We start from the raw sequence: 16217 nt of genomic DNA, 5'->3' as shown, positions 1-16217 counted from the left end.
TTCCTTTCTGCCTATCCTTACGAAATGGCAAATAACCCTGAATATTCAGTTCCCAGCCTTGATCACCTTGCAACCACATCTCTGTAATGGCTATCAGATCATACCCATTTGTGCTGTCAACGCATCTATCTTATTATGAATGCTGCATGCGTTCAGATACAGAGCTTTTAATTTTGTCTTTTTAACATTTTCCCTACTCTGACCCCTCTTTCTGATGCACTCTTATGTGTATACGCTCTGTCCCTGCCTGTCACACTCTGGTTATCATTACCCTTATCGCTACCCTTCACTTTTGCCTTCTCATTTTTGTTTGACCTTTTAAATTTCTGCTCAGCGTATCCCCACATTTATTGTCCATCCCTAATTGCCCTTAAGAAGGTGGTGGTGAGCTGCCTTCTTGAACCTCTGCAGTCCATGTGGTGAAGGTACTCCCACAGTGCTGTTAGGTAGGGAGTTCCAGGATTTTGACCCAGCGACGATGAAGGATCGGCGATATATTTCCAGTTCAAGATGGTGTGTGACTTGGAGGGGAACTTGGAGGTGGCGGTGTTCCCATGCGCCTGCTGCCCTTGTCCTTCTAGGTGGAAGAGTTTGCGGGTTTGGGAGGTGCTGCTGAAGAAGCCTTGGCGAGTTGCTGCAGTGCATCTTGTAGATGGTACACACTGCAGCCACGGTACGCTGGTGGTTGAGGGAGTGAATGTTTAAGGTGGTGGATGGGATGCCAATCAAGCGGGCTGCTTTGTCCTGGGTGGTGTTGAGCTTCTTGAGTGTTGTTGGAGCTGCACTCATCCAGACAAGTGGAAAGTATTCCATCACAGTCCTTACTTGTGCCTTGTTGATGGTGGAGTCAGGAGGTGAGACACTCACAACAGAATACCTTGCCTCTGACCTGCTCTTGTTGCCACAGTATTTATGTGGCTGGTCCAGTTAAGTTCCTGGTCAATCGTCTTCCCCACCATGTTGATGGTGGGGGATTCGGCGATGATAGTGCCATTGAATGTTAAGGGGAGGTGGTTAGACTCTCGCTTGTTGGAGATAGTCATTGCCTGGCACTTGTGTGGTGCAAATGTTACCTGCCACTTAACAGCTCAAGCCTGAACGTCGTCCAAGTCTTGTTGCATGCGGGCATGGACTGCTTCATTACCTGAGGAGTTGTGAATGGCACTGACACTGTGCAGTCATCAGTGAACATCCCCATTTCTGACCTTATGTTGGTGGGAAGGTCATTGATGAAGCAGCTGAAGATGGTTGGGCCTAGGACACTGCCTTGAGGAACTCCTGCAGCGATGTCCTAGGGCTGTGATGATTGACCTTCAACCACAACAACCATCTTCCTTTGTGCTAGTGGAGAGTTTTCCCCCCGATTCCCATTGACTTCAGTTTTACTGGGGCTCCTTGATGCCACACTTGGTCAAGTGCTGCCTTGATGTCAAGGGCAGTCACTCTCACCTCACCTCTGTAATTCATCTCCTTTGTCCATGTTTGGACCAAGGCTGTAATGAGGTCGGGAGCCGAGTGGTCTTGGCGGAACCCAAACTTGGCATCAGTGTGCAGGTTATTGGTCAGTAAGTGCCATTTGATAGCACTGTTGATGACACTTTCCATCACTTTGCTGATGTTTGAGAGTAGACTGATGGGGCGGTAATTGTACGGATTGGATTTGTCCTGCTTTTTGTGGACAGAGCATACCTGGGCAGTTTTCCACATTGTCGGATAGATGCCAGTGTTGTAGCTGTACTGGAACAGCTTGGTTAGAGGAGCGGCTAGTTCTGGAGCTCAAGTCTTCAGCGCGATAGCCGGGATGTTGTCGGGGCCCATAGCCTTTGCTGCATCCAATGTGCTCAGCTGTTTCTTGATATCACGTGGCATGAATTGAATTGACTGAAGTCTGGCTTCTGTGATGGTGGGGACCTCAGGAGTAGGCTGATATGGATCATCTACTCGGCACTTCTGGCTGAAGATGGTTGCAAGCGCTTCAGCCTTGTCTTTTGCACTCACGTGCTGGGCTGCACCATCACTGAGGATGGGGATATTCATGGAGCCTCCTCCTCCCGTTAGTTGTTTAATGGTCCACCACCATTCACGACTGGATGTGGCAGGACTGCAGAGCTTTGATCTGATCCGTTGATTGTGGGATTGCTTAGCTCTGTGTATAGCATGCTGCTTCCGCTTTTTAGCATGCATGTAGTCCTGTGTTGAAGCTTCCTCAGGTCGGCACCTCATTTTTAGGTACGCCTGGTGCTGCTCCTGGCATGATCTTCTACACTCCTTATTGAACCAGGGTTGGTCCCCTGGCTTGATGATAATGGAAGAGGGAGGGACATGCCGGGCTATGAGGTTACAGATTGTGGTGGAATACAATTCTGGTGCTGCTGATGGCCCACAGCGCCTCATGGTTGCCCAGTTTTGAGCTGCTAGATGTGTTCTGAATCCAACCCATTTAGCACGGTGGTAGTGCCACACAACACAATGGAGGGTGTCCTCAGTCCGAAGACAGGACTACATCTCCACAATGACTGTCATGGACAGATGCATCTGCGACAGGTAGATTGGTGAGGACGAGGTCAAGTAGGTTTTTCCCCTCGTGTTGTTTCTCTCACCACCTGTTGCAGGCCCAGACTGACAGCTATGTCCTTCAGCCAGCTCAGTCAGTAGTGGTGCTACCGAGCCACTCTTGGTGATGGACATTGAAGTCCCCCACCCAGACTACACTCTCAGCCCTTGCTACTCTCAGTGCTTCTTCCAAGTGGTGTTCAACATGGCGGTGTACTGATTCATCAGCTGAGGGAGGGTGGTAGGTGGTAACCAGCAGGAGGTTTCCTTGCCCATGCTTGACCTGATTTCATGGGGTCCAGAGTCAATGTTGAGGACTCCCAGGGCCACTCCTTCCTGACTGTATACCACTGTGTCGCCACCCCTGCCGGTGCGACAGGACAAGGATGGTGATGGAGGAGTTTGGGACATTGGCTGAAAGGTATGACTCTGTCAGGCTGTTGCTTGACTAGTCTGTGGGACAACTCCCCAGATGTTGGTGAGGAAGACTTTGCAGGGTCGACTGGGCTGGGTGCCGAGGTCGATGCCGGATGGTCTGTCCGGTTTCATTCTTATTATTGTGTGTCGTAGCTCTTTGTTACAACTGAGTGCAGTTAAGAGTCAACCGCATTGCTGTGGGTCTGGAGTCAGACCAGGTAAGGACGGCAGATCTCCTTCCCTAAAGGACATTAGTGAACCAGATGGGTTTTTACAACAATCCGATAGTTTCATGGTCACCATTACTGATGCTAGCTTTTTATTCCAGATTTATTTAATTAACTGAATTTAAATTCCCCAGCTGCCATGGTGGGATTTGAACTCACGTCTCTGGATCATTAGTCCAGGCCTCTGGATTACTAGTCCAGTAACATTACCACGATGTTACTGTTCCCGATAATGCTGAGCATCACCCAGTTTGAATGCAGAATGGGGACACTCGGTCATTGAGGAGACAAGCGGGGCTGGAGGACCAGACCAACCATCCCAGCCTATCTGCTCCCTACCTGAGCGCTTCATGTTAACCACAGAAAGAGCAATTTCTCACGGATCTCCAGCTCCCAGCCTGGTCTCTGGCGATTATCCAGCACTCTGCAAAGATCAGCTCATTGTCGCTCCTGTTTGGAAGAATTTGTATAGCAACACTTCCTGCTCTGTAATTACAGGCCAATAGCATCATTCTCTGGAGTAGCTCAATATATTGTGAGCTGGCAGCTGGACAGGGAGTATTTATAGTTTGTAGAGCTATCTGTTGCTTCCTGCGCAAAAGTAAAACAAAAAGCTGAAAGTTTTTTTTTAAATCTTAATTCTTGGCATATGTCCCAGTCCACTGAAAACAGAAAGACTTGCATTTCTGTAGCGCCTTTCACCACCTCAGGACGTCCCAAAGCGCTTTACAGCCAATGAAGTACTTTTTGAAATGTAGGAAATGTGGCAGCCAATTTGCGCACAGCAAGCTCCCACAAACTACAACGTGATAATGACCAGATAATCTGTTTTAGTGATGTCGGTTGAGGGATAAATATTGGCCCCAGAAACCCCCTGCTCTTCTTTGAAATAGTGCCATGGAATCTTTTACATCCACCTTAGAGGGCAGATGGGTCCTCAGTTTAACGTCTCATCCAAAAGACGGCACCTCCGACAGTGCAGCTCTACCTCAGTACTGCCCCTCCGACAGTGCAGCGCTCCCACAGCACTGCCCCTCCGACAGTGCAGCGCTCCCTCAGTACTACCCCTCCGACAGTGCGGCGCTCCCTCAGTACTGCCCCTCCGACTGTGCGGCGCTCCCTCAGTACTGCCCCTCCAACAGTGCGGCGCTCTATCAGTACTGCCCCTCTGACAGTGCAGCGCTCCCTCATTACTGCCCCTCCGACAGTGCGGCGCTCCCTCAGTACTGCCCCTCCGACAGTGCCGCGCTCCCTCAGTACTGCCCCTTCGACAGTGCAGCACCACCTCAGTACTGCCCCTTCGACAGTGCGGTGCTCCCTCAGTACTGCCCCTCCGACAGTGCAGCGCTCCCTCAGTACTGCCCCTCCGACAGTGCAGCGCTCCCTCAGTACTGCCCCTCCGACAGTGCGGCACTCCCACAGCACTGCCCCTCCGACAGTGCAGCGCTCCCTCAGTACTGCCCCTCCAACAGTGCGGCACTCTATCAGTACTGCCCCTCCGACAGTGCGGCGCTCCCTCAGTACTGCCCCTCCGACAGTGCAGCGCTCCCTCATTACTGCCCCTTCGACAGTGCAACTCTCCCTCAGTACTGCCCCTCTGACAGTGCGGTGCTCCCTCAGTACTGCCCCTCTGACAGTGCGGCGCTCCCTCAGTACTGCCCCTCCGACAGTGCGGCGCTCCCTCAGTACTGCCCCTCCGACAGTGCGGCGCTCCCTCAGTACTGCCCCTCCGACAGTGCAGCGCTCCCTCAGTACTGCCCCTCCGACAGTGCGGCGCGCCCTCAGTACTGCTCCTCCGACAGTGCGGCGCTCCCTCAGTACTGCCCCTCTGACAGTGCAGCACTCCCTCAGTACTGCCCCTCTGACAGTGCGGCGCTCCCTCAGTACTGCCCCTCCGACAGTGCGGCGCTCCCTCAGTACTGCCCTCGTGTGTCAGCCTGGATTATGTGCTCACGTCTCTGGAGTGGGACTTCTGACTCAGGAACGAAAGTGCTACCCACTGAACTTGCTAATTCGACGTTTGTGACTGTTTCAAAAGGCAAAATAAAAACAAGTAACCTATTTAGGAATAGGTGGTTCCAAACGGATAAGAGTTGCATTTAATGGTTTGTTTGGGCAAGGATAATTGCTGGGGGGAGATTTCATTCATTTTATTCGCTGTTGGACAGTCCCTAGGGTTGCCAACTCTCCAGGTTAAGGAATTAAAGATTAATCTCCAGGACACTGCTGCGAGAAAAATCATCGGGGCATCAAAATTTAATCGTTTTTCTTTTCATTTTCTTTGAACACTTTTGTTTCTTAGTGATAAACAACAACAACAACAACTTGTATTTATATAGCGCCTTTAACGTAGTAAAACGCCCCAAGGTGCTTCACACCTTGTGACACCGAGCCACATAAAGTCAAATTAGGGCAGATGACCAAAAGCTTGGCCAAAGAGGTATGTTTTAAGGAGCGTCTTAAAGGAAGAGAGGTGGAGAGGTTTAGGGAGGGAATTCCAGAGCTTAGGGCCTCAGCAGCTGAAGACATGGCCGCTAATGGTGGAAATCAGGGATGCGCAAGAGGCGAGAATTGGAAGAGGGTAGAGGTCGAGAATGGGCACTTATATCGCACTTAATTATTCATGGATATTTTGGTCATGTAGGACCAGGCTGTTTATTTTGCAAGGACTTGTTAGTGAAGGGTGGTATCGCTGTTCATTCCTTGCTGTGTCTGATTGGTCTTTTGTCACTGTAGACCAACTGAAAACAGTTTTGTGTTTACTCCCTTCCATTTTGTATTATTTACTGCCCTAGATTCGTCCATCATGGCACAATTCTGGATTGTGAAGACAAAGACTGGGAATTTACCATGAACCTTAATGTCCGGAGCATGTCATAGAGTCATAGAGTTAGTATTTGATGATCAGAATCTTTTTACCCAAGGTAAGCCCCTCTGGAACCCAGTGAATGGCAGACCTTACTATTCCACCATTGACAACACATAGAGATATGGTTCAGTTGTTTGCACATTCATTAATATAAAGAGCCCGGCTATCAGGATATACCTGTATTAGAAGCATAGGAAAATAGGAGCAGGAGTAGGCCATTTGGCCCTTCGAGCCTGCTCCGCCATTCAATATGATCATGGCTGATCCTCTATCTCAATACCATATTCCCGCTCACGCCCCATACCCCTCGATGCCTTTTGTGTCTAGAAATCGACCTATCTCCTTCTTAAATATATTCAGTGACTTGGCCTCCACAGCTTTCTGTGGTAGAGAATTCCACAGGTTCACCACCCTCTGAATGAAGAAATTTCTCCTCATCTCAGTCCTAAATGTCCTACCCCATATCCTGAGACTGTGACCCCTCGTTCTAGACTCCCCGCCATCGGGAACATCCTTCCTGCATCTAGTCTGTCTAGTCCTGTTAGAATTTTATAAGTTTCGATGAGATCCCCTCTCATTCTTCTAAACTCTAGCGAATATAAGCCCAATCGACCCAATCTCTCCTCGTACGTCATTCCTGCTATCCCAGGTATCAGTCTGGTGAATCTTCACTGCACTTCCTCCATGGCAAGAACATCCTTCCTCAGATAAGGCAACCAAAACTGCACACAATACTCAAGGTGTGGTCTCACCAAGGCCCTGTACAACTGCAGCAAGACATCCTATTTCCAGTACTCCAACCCTCTCGCTACGAAGGTCAACATACCATTTGCCTTCTTAACCGCCTGCTGCACCTGCATGCTTACCTTCAGCGACTGGTGCACAAGGACACCCAGGTCTCGTTGCACTTCCCCTTCTCCCAATCTATTGCCGTTCAGATAATAATCTGCCTTCCTGTTTTTGCCACCAAAGTGGATAACCTCGCATTTATCCACGTTATATTGCATCTGCCATGTATCTGCCCAATCACCCAACCTGTCCAAATCATACTGGAGCTTCTCTGCATCCTCCTCACAGCACACACGCCCACCCAGCTTTGTGTTGTCCGCAAACTTGGAGTTATTACATCTAGTTCCCTCGCCTAGGTCATTAATATATATTGTGAATAGCTGGGGTCCTAGGACTGATCCCTGCGGTGCCCCACTAGTCACTGCCTGCCACTTGGAAAAAGACCCGTTTATTCCAACTCTGCTTTCTGTCTGCCAACCAGTTCTCTATCCAAGTCAATACCTTGCCCCCAATCCCATGTGCCTTAACTTTACACGCTAATCTCTTATGCGGGACCTTATCGAAAGCCTTCTGAAAGTCCAAATACACCACATCCACTGGTTCTCCCTTATCTATTCTACCAGTTATTGTGGTGTATGTAACCTGTTCCACCTTAAGAGAACTACCTTAAGAGATGTACTACTTTCTCTTGGCTGCTGTATACTGTAGTACCGGTGGTGACCACACCGGTATATAAGCGTTGTGTAGTGATTTACTGGGCAGTTCAGCCCTGACCTCCGAATAGTAAAGACCTGTTAAAGTTATTCTTGTGGTCTGTGTCCAGTGATTTAAAATAAGCATAACTGGGACACACAGACTTAACAGTTATATCCTCAAAAAATTCCAGTAGATTAGTCAAGCACGATTTACCTTTTGTAAATCCATGTTGACTTTGTCCAATCCTGTCACTGTTTTCTAAGTGCTCTGCTGTTACATCTTTTATAATGGACTCTAGCATTTTCCCCACTAACTTTTTTACGCAACGAGTGGTGATGACCTGGAACTCGCTGCCGATGAGGGTGGTGGAAGCGGAGACGATCAATGATTTCAAAAGGAAATTGGATAGGCACTTGAGGGAAATAAGCTTGCAGGGCTATGGGGATAGAGCGGGGAATGGGACTGACTGGATTGTTGACAGAGAGCCGGCATGGACTCGATGGGCCGAATGGCCTCCTTCTGTGCCGTTATGACTCTATGGGCTAGATTTTCAGTTGCTTGCGCCAGCAGTTAGCGCCTTAAGAGGAGTGATTTTCGGGCGCTATGCGTGTAGCGCCCGGGCGCAGTGCAGTTTGCGCCCCGCCCCAAATTAAGTTGCCCGTTAGCGCCGGCACAAAATTTAGCGGCCGCCCGGATGCGCGCGCAGAAAATGACGTCACATCCTCGTGCAACGCCCTTTGGCCGCCCCGAATCCAAACTTCAGTCGGACCGCCCCATTGTGCGGCTGGCGTCCAGAGCGTTTGTAAAATGGAATGCAACACACCCTGGGGAGCGCAAATTAAAGGGCACTCCTCCTGCACTATAAACGGCAGTCTGCATGTGTTGTGTGGAAGGATCCAGTGTGTTGTTGTGAACGGTGTATTTATGTTTTCCTCCTCCTCCTCCTCCTCCTCCTCCTCCTCCTCCTCCTCCTTTCCCCTTTAAGAGCTCACTGGCACCAGAGTGCCTGCCGTGCGCTGCGCCCGAGCTCGGGTGTTGCGCTCTGCACCGCCGGCTTAGCGCCTAAAGATAGTAGTGGAACGCCTCTTAGGGCGAAGCCACTGAATTTCCGGCAACGGGGCGCTACCCAAAACTGTCTATACTGAAAATCTAGCCCATAGACTCATTCCGCAGAGTTGTTGTCCCTGTGTAGTATCAGTGGGTGAAAGTTTCACTTTAAGCCTCAGAACATAACAGAAGGTGTCTTTTCTTACATATACAGAAAAAGTAAACATATAGTCATCAAACAGATGGATTTCTCTACCAGAAGATCAAAACTACACAAAGAATCAGAAAACTGTCTTACCTGACGGCAATAGCACCAACCTTAGATGGGACCTTGGCAGTCCAAGCTTACCCTCATCCATGCCTTTGCTACCTCTAGACTTAACTATTCCAACGCACTCCTGGCTAGCCTCCCACATTTTACCCTACGTAAACTTAAGGTCATCCAAATATCGGCTGCCCGTGCCCTAACTTGTACCAAGTCCCGTTCGCCCATCTCCCCTGTGCTCGCTGACCAACATTGGCTCCCGGTTAAGCAATGCCTCGATTTCAAAATTCTCATCCTCGTTTTCAAATCCCTCCATGTCCTCGGCCCTCCCATTCTCTGTAATCTCCTTCACCCCCACCTGCCCCCCGAGATATCTGCTTTCCTCTAATTCTGCCCTCTTGAGCACCCCTGATTATAATCGCTCAACCATTGGTGGCAGTGCCTTCTGTTGCCTGGGCTCTAAGCTCTGGAATTTCCTGACGAAACCTCGCCACCTCGCTACCTCTCTCTCCTCCTTTAGGACGCTCCTTAAAGCCTACCTCTTGGACCAAGCCTTTGGTCACCTGCCCTAATTTCTCCTTATGTGGCTCGGTGTCAAATTTTTTGTCTTTTAATACTCCTGTGAAGCGCCTTGGGACATTTTACTACATTAAAGGCGCTGTATAACTACAAGTTGTTGTTGTTGTACCATTGACATTTTACAGATATTGTAAAAGGGGGATTGACAGGGTAGATGCTGAGAGGCTGTTTCCCCTGGCTGGAGAGTCTAGAACTAGGGGGGCATAGACTCAGGATAAGGGGTCAGCCATTTAAGACTGAGATGAGGAGGAATTTCTTCACTCAGAGGGTTGTGAGTCTTTGGCATTCTCTACCCCAAAGGTCTGTGGATGCTCAGTCATTGAGTATATTCAAGGCAGAGGTCAATAGAGTTTTGGACTCTAGGGGAATCAAGGGATATGGGGATCGGGCAGGAAAGTGGAGTTGAGGTTGAAGATCATCCATGATCTTATTGAATGGCGGAGCAGGCTCGAGAGGCTGAATGGCCTACTCCTGCTCCTGGTTCTTATGTTCTTATGCCTATTTCAACAGATTCTGCAAAAACTCTTTAGGCACAAAATGGAGTCCTGACATAAAATGGATTCTTTAATATAACCTTTCCCACTAGCGTCTCGAACAGCTCCCCTCCCTAGCGGGACCGAGAGGGACATATAATATGTTAACATCATATACTGATCTTTATCCATCCGTTCTAGCAGCATTCACTTCATTCATTTCATAATTACACATCATGATACAGACAAGGAAAATCATAGCACATTGCACAGCAAGTGTATAAGGTGATTATACCCCAAATACTAATAAATCATCTCCAGGCCTTAAATTATTCTCCAGCACTTTCTTACTATTATTCAATTTTAATCAAATGTTCCTTCATCCTTGTCATCAATTGTTCCAATTTTAATGTCGATTGTGGAACAGACATACTAAATCTATGGACTGTAAACTCGATTCTCTGATCGATTTCAACGTCCATTCTTCTGATAGGAGTAAGAAACATAGAAGATAGGAGCAGGAGTCGGCCATTCGGCCCCTCGAGCCTGTTCTGCCATTTAATGAGATCATGGCTGATCATCCAAATTCAGTACCCTGTCCCTGCTTTCTCCCCATATCCCTTGATCCCTTTAGCCTCAGGAAATATATCTAACTCCTTCTTGAATATATTTAATGAATTGGCCTCAACTGCCCTGTGTGGCAGAGAATTCCACAGGTTCACCACTCTCTGGGTGAAGAAATTCCTCCTCATCTCAGTCCTAAATGGCTTACCCCTTATCCTTAGACTGCGACCCCTGGTTCTGGACTCCCCCGCCATCGGGAACATCTTGCCTGCAACTAGTCTGTCTAGTCCTGTTAGAATTTTATAAGTTTCAATGAGATCCCTGTAGTGTATGTGCCTTTAAGTCAGAACTACTTTTACAGCTCCTGTATACTGTAGTACCGGCAGTGACCACACTGGTATATAAGCTTTGCGCATGCCTCTGTACCCCAGTCTTGAGACTACCCTCCTCCAGTAAAGACCTGTTTATTGTTAATGTACAGCATCCGTGTGATTATTTAATAACAGCATATCCACTGAACCACGGATCCAACAGTGGCGACGAGTGTCGATTCGAATCTACCTGCAACATAAAAAAAAATAGTCGAGGCCAGGAACACGGGCGTCGACCACGAGCAGCCGCCCAGCAGTCAGGCAGAGATTGAACTTCGCAGGGGAGGCTGTGGAGAGCCGGGCTTGGTTCCCCAGCCATGACAAGCAGCAAGAGACCGACGACAGGTCCAGCGCAGCCTTCCCGAGCAGCGGCGGCTGGAGCTGACCGACGGCGGAGAGAAAGCCGAGCAGCGTCGACGGGGTAAGACAGAGGGTGAAGAGCGCAGGGCGCAGCCGGGGGTTGAACACCGAGCGGCGTCGAGAAAAAGAAAACAAACCGGAGAGAGAGAGGGTAAAGAAACAGCCGGGTTCTAGACTGAGCGGCATCGAAAAATATAAAAAGAAGAACGCGCAGAGCACAGCCAGGGCTCACGGGCTGAACAGGGTCCGCGGGGCGAAGAAAGGGGAGCGCGGGAGACGCCATTGAGCCGCGGAGAAGAAGAAAGAGCACGGGAGACGCCATTTTTAGAAGCCGCAGCGGAGAAGAAGGGCGAGCGCGGGAAGGAAGGAAAGCGCGGGAGACGCCATTTTGTGCCAGCGGAGAAGAAGGGGAAGTGCGGGAGGCGCCATTTTTGACAGTTAACTCACACCCAAGGATGCCGAAGAGTGGCAGTATCTCTACGTTCGACAATGAAGTCGAAGATTGGGCGACATATGTGGAACGTATTGAGGTGTACTGCAGGGCGAATGAAGTGCCAGATGCTAATAAAGCACTGGTTCTGTTAAATTCCGTGGGTGCAAAAACTTATGGGTTACTGCAAAATCTAATAACCCCAGAGAAGCCGGTAAACAAGAATTTTGAAAGCATAGTAGAAATCCTACAGGACCACTTAAACCCCACACCGCTGCTGATAGCAGAATGATTTAAGTTCCATAACAGGAACTAACACAAAGACGAAAGCAATGCTGAGTACCTAACGGAACTGCGCAAGCTATCGAAACACTGTCAGTTTGGAGCGGGACTAGCAGATACGTTAAGGGACAAGTTTGTGTGTGGGCTACAAAGTGAAGGAACCCAGAAACGGCTTCTATCAGAAAAGGACCTTACGCTGGACAAAGCTTTCAGTATGGCAGTATCACACGAAGCAGCCGCAAGGGGCGCTGCAGAGATACAATGGAGACCGCAAGAATATGGCACCAATGAAATGTCCTATGGAACAGGGAAGTGCTATTGCTGCGGCAGAACAACACATGACCAGAAAGATTGTTGGTTCAAGGACCAAGTGTGCAGACAGTGTGGGAAAGCAGGACACATAGCAAGAGTCTGCAGGTCTGGGAAGAAAACCAACAGTAAGAAATCTCCACAGGAGAAGTACAAAAAGGTACACCAGGTGATGGACAGTGGTTCAGACGAACAGAAAAGTGACACAGACTCTGGAAGCAAGGAGCTGGGTTGTCTGAAACTACATAAGGTAACAGAAATGGAGGATCACCAGACTATCTGGGTTACACTCAAGATAGACGGAGTCCAAGTGAAAATGGAATTGGACACAGGGTCAGCTCTAACAGTCATAAATCAAAGAGACTACAAGCGGCTATTTTCACACATACCCTTGAAAGCTACAGAGATTGTCTTGAAGACGTATACGGGGCAAAAGATCTACCCCAAAGGAAAAATAAGGGTGAAAGTGACATATAAAGGCCAGGAAATACCTAAAATGGATATATATGTATTGCCAGATGGAGGACCACCACTGCTAGGACGTGAATGGATCCGGAAGATACAATTAGATTGGCATTCCATACAGGCACTGAAGGTTGAGGCCAAAAAGGATGACGACGTCACACCTGGACGACTGTCAAAAATGCTAACTGACGCAAAAGAAGTGTTCCAGGAGGGACTAGGAACACTAAAAGGAATAACAGCAACGATTAAAATAGAGGAAAATGCAAGCCCAAAGTTTCTGCAGGCCAGACCAGTGCCTTATGCGATCAGACCAGCTGTTGAAGCAGAGCTGGAAAGGTTGGAATGTTCAGGAGTACTGTCCAAAGTGGACTGGAGCGAGTGGGCTACACCCATCGTTCCTGTAATGAAGAGGTCGTTGAGTAATACGCCTGGGGAACCAAAGAAGGTCCACATCTGTGGGGATTTTAAGGTGACAGTGAACCCAGTCCTTCACACGGTACAATATCCGCTTCCACGAATTGAGGATATTTTCGCCTCGCTATCTGGAGGTAAACGCTTCACCAAAATTGATCTAGCCCAGGTGTACTTGCAAATGGAGGTAGAAGAAGCTTCGAAACAATACCTTACGATCAACACTCATAAAGGTCTCTATCAATACAACCGGCTGGTGTTTGGAGTAGCCTCGGCTCCAGCTATCTGGCAAAGGGCAATGGATCAGGTCCTGCAAGGGATTCCAGGGACCCAGTGTTATTTGGACGACATCTTGGTCACGGGCGAAAATGACGGTGATCACCTCGCCAACTTGGAGAAGGTGCTCACCAGATTAAAGGAGTATCGGCTATGAGCTAATCGCCACAAGTGCGAGTTTTTCCAGAAACAGATCTCGTATTGTGGCCACGTCATCGATGAAGAGGGGTTACATAAGTCCCCTGACAAGATTGAGGCAGTAGTCAAGGCTCCAGCACCGGAAAATGTGTCACAACTGAGGTCGTTCCTCGGGCTGGTAAACTACTACCACAAGTTCTTACCAAATTTGTCTACGCTTTTACACCCGCTGAACACCCTACTGCAAACAGGGGTACCATGGAAGTGGAATGATGAACGTAGATGAGCTTTCCAGAAGTGTAAAGAATTGATCACATCAAAAGAGGTGTTGGCCCATTTCAATCCAGCACTACCAATTCGTTTGGCATGTGATGCATCACCCTATGGTATTGGAGCGGTGCTGTCGCACAAATTCCCAGACGGGTTGGAGAGGCCAGTAGCCTTTGCGTCTCGGTCACTAACCTCAGCTGAGCGCAACTACGCCCAGATTGACAGGGAGGCCCTCAGCCTAGTATGGGGAGTAAAAAAATTCAACCACTATCTGCATGGGCAGAAGTTCACCTTGCTGACTGACCACCAACCACTTGTCTCCATCGTTAATCCTAAGAAGGGCGTTCCAGTGATGACTGCACAGCGGTTACAAAGATGGTCCCTGTTTCTAGGGGTGAATCAATATGAAATAGAATATAAAGGCACGAAACAGCATGGGAACGCTGATGGGCTATCGCGCCTGCCACTGCCTACTGTGGAGGAAGCACCAGCAGTGGACCCTATCGAGATATTTTATTCATCAATAATTGAACGATTGCCAGTAACAAACGCGGATATAGAGAAGGAGACCCGCAATGATCCGACGCTGTCGCGGGTATATGAATTGACGGTGAGGGGATGGCCAACACATGGCGACTCACTGTTGCCAGCATTCTCATCCAGAAGAGAACAGCTGTCAGTATGCCAGGGGACAGTGATGTGTGGATCCAGAGTGGTGATTCCACCCAAGTTAAGGGAGAGAGTGCTAAATGAGCTACATGTGCCACGTACTAGTGAGTATAGGAATAGGAGGATAGAACAGATGAATGCGTGGCTAAAGAGTTGGTGCAGGAGGGAGGGTTTTAGTTTCCTGGATCACTGGGCCTGCTTCTGGGAAAGGTGGGACTTGTACAAGTCGGACGGGTTGCACCTGAACCAGAGCGGGACAAATATCCTTGCGGGGAGGTTTGCTAGCACTGTTGGGGGGGGTTTAAACTAACTTGGCAGGGGGATGGGATACAGAGGGGAGCTGAAATAGGGGGTGATGTGCTGCCAATTATAGAGAAAAAAACAAGTCAGCTTGGTGGACAGGGCAAATATACAAGGGCAAGGCTGGATGGCATCTATTTTAATGCAAGGAGTCTTGCAAATAAGGTGGATGAACTGAAGGTGTTGATAAACACTTGGGAGTATGATATTGTTGCTATCACGGAGACATGGTTGAGGGAGGGGCAAGACTGGCAGCTCAATATTCCGGGGTACAGAATCTTCAGGCGAGACAGAGGGGGAGGTATAAGAGGAGGGGGTGTCGCAATATTAATTAAGGAGTCAATTACTGCAGTAAGGAGGGATGACATATTAGCAGGTTCCTCTAATGAGGCCATATGGGTGGAGCTTAAAAACAAAAAGGGGGCAAGCACTTTGCTGGGAATGTACTATAGGCCTCCAAACAGTCAGGGGGAGATAGAGGAACAGATATGTAGGCAAATCTCAGAGAAATGTGCAAATAATAGGGTAATAATAATGGGGGATTTCAACTTCCCCAATATTAACTGGGATAGTCAGAGTGTGAAAGGCACAGAGGGTGTAGAATTCTTAAAGTGCATCCAGGAGAGCTTTTTGAGCCAGCATGTAGAAGGTCCTACAAGAGAGGGGGCGGTACTGGACCTAATTCTAGGGAATGTGGCCGGCCAAGTGGAAGAAGTGCTAGTAGGTGAGCACTTTGGTGACAGTGACCATAATATGGTGAGATTTAAGGTGGCCATGGAAAAGGACAGGGGTGGGCCGGAAATAAAGGTTCTAAATTGGGGGAAGGCCAATTTTAATAGGATAAGGCAGGATCTGGCCAAAATGGACTGGGATCAGCTACTTGTAGGAAAATCCGCATCGGAGCAATGGGAGGCTTTCAGAAGGGAGATTGAGATCATACAATGGCAACATGTTCCCGTAAAGGTCAAGGGTGGTTCCAAAAACCACAGGGAACCTTGGATGTCAGGGGATATACGAGAATGGATTCGAAAAAAAAGGAGGGCTTTTGGCAGATACAAAAGGCTAAAGACGGAGGAAGCCCTAGAGGAGTACAAAAAGTGCAGGGGGATACTTAAAAAAGAAATTAGGAGATCAAGGAGGGGCCATGAAATAACACTGGCGAGCAAAATAAAGGAAAATCCTAAGATGTTTTATAAGTATATTAAGGGTAAGAGGATAACTAGGGAAAAAATAGGGCCCATTAGGGACAAAAGTGGCAATGTGTGTGTGGAGCCGGAAGATGTAGGAGGGGTTCTAAATGAATTTTTTGCATCTGTTTTCACTATGGAGAGGGACGATGTAGACATAGAAATAGGGCGGGGGGACTGTGATATGCTCGAACATATTAACATCGAGAGGGAGGAGGTATTGGCGGTTTTAGCAGGCCTAAAAATGGATAAATCCCCAGGCCCGGACGA

The 16217-nt window shown here is 48.7% G+C and overlaps 1 protein-coding gene across 1 annotated transcript in view; it reads left to right on the top strand.

The window, feature by feature from the left end:
• The window catches only part of bdh2 (3-hydroxybutyrate dehydrogenase, type 2), a 116347-nt gene that overhangs the window by 62306 nt on the left and 37824 nt on the right, over positions 1-16217 (top strand). Inside the window, 2 exon segments of the mRNA XM_086003334.1 lie at positions 5993-6089; positions 6092-6121. Coding sequence (XP_085859460.1) covers positions 5993-6089; positions 6092-6121 — 127 coding nt within the window.

Source organism: Somniosus microcephalus, chromosome 2, assembly GCF_052327205.1.
Source record: "Somniosus microcephalus isolate GS21.2 chromosome 2, FLI_Smic_1.0, whole genome shotgun sequence".
Lineage (NCBI taxonomy): Eukaryota > Metazoa > Chordata > Chondrichthyes > Squaliformes > Somniosidae > Somniosus > Somniosus microcephalus.
This window is presented reverse-complemented; position numbering and strand designations above follow the sequence as displayed.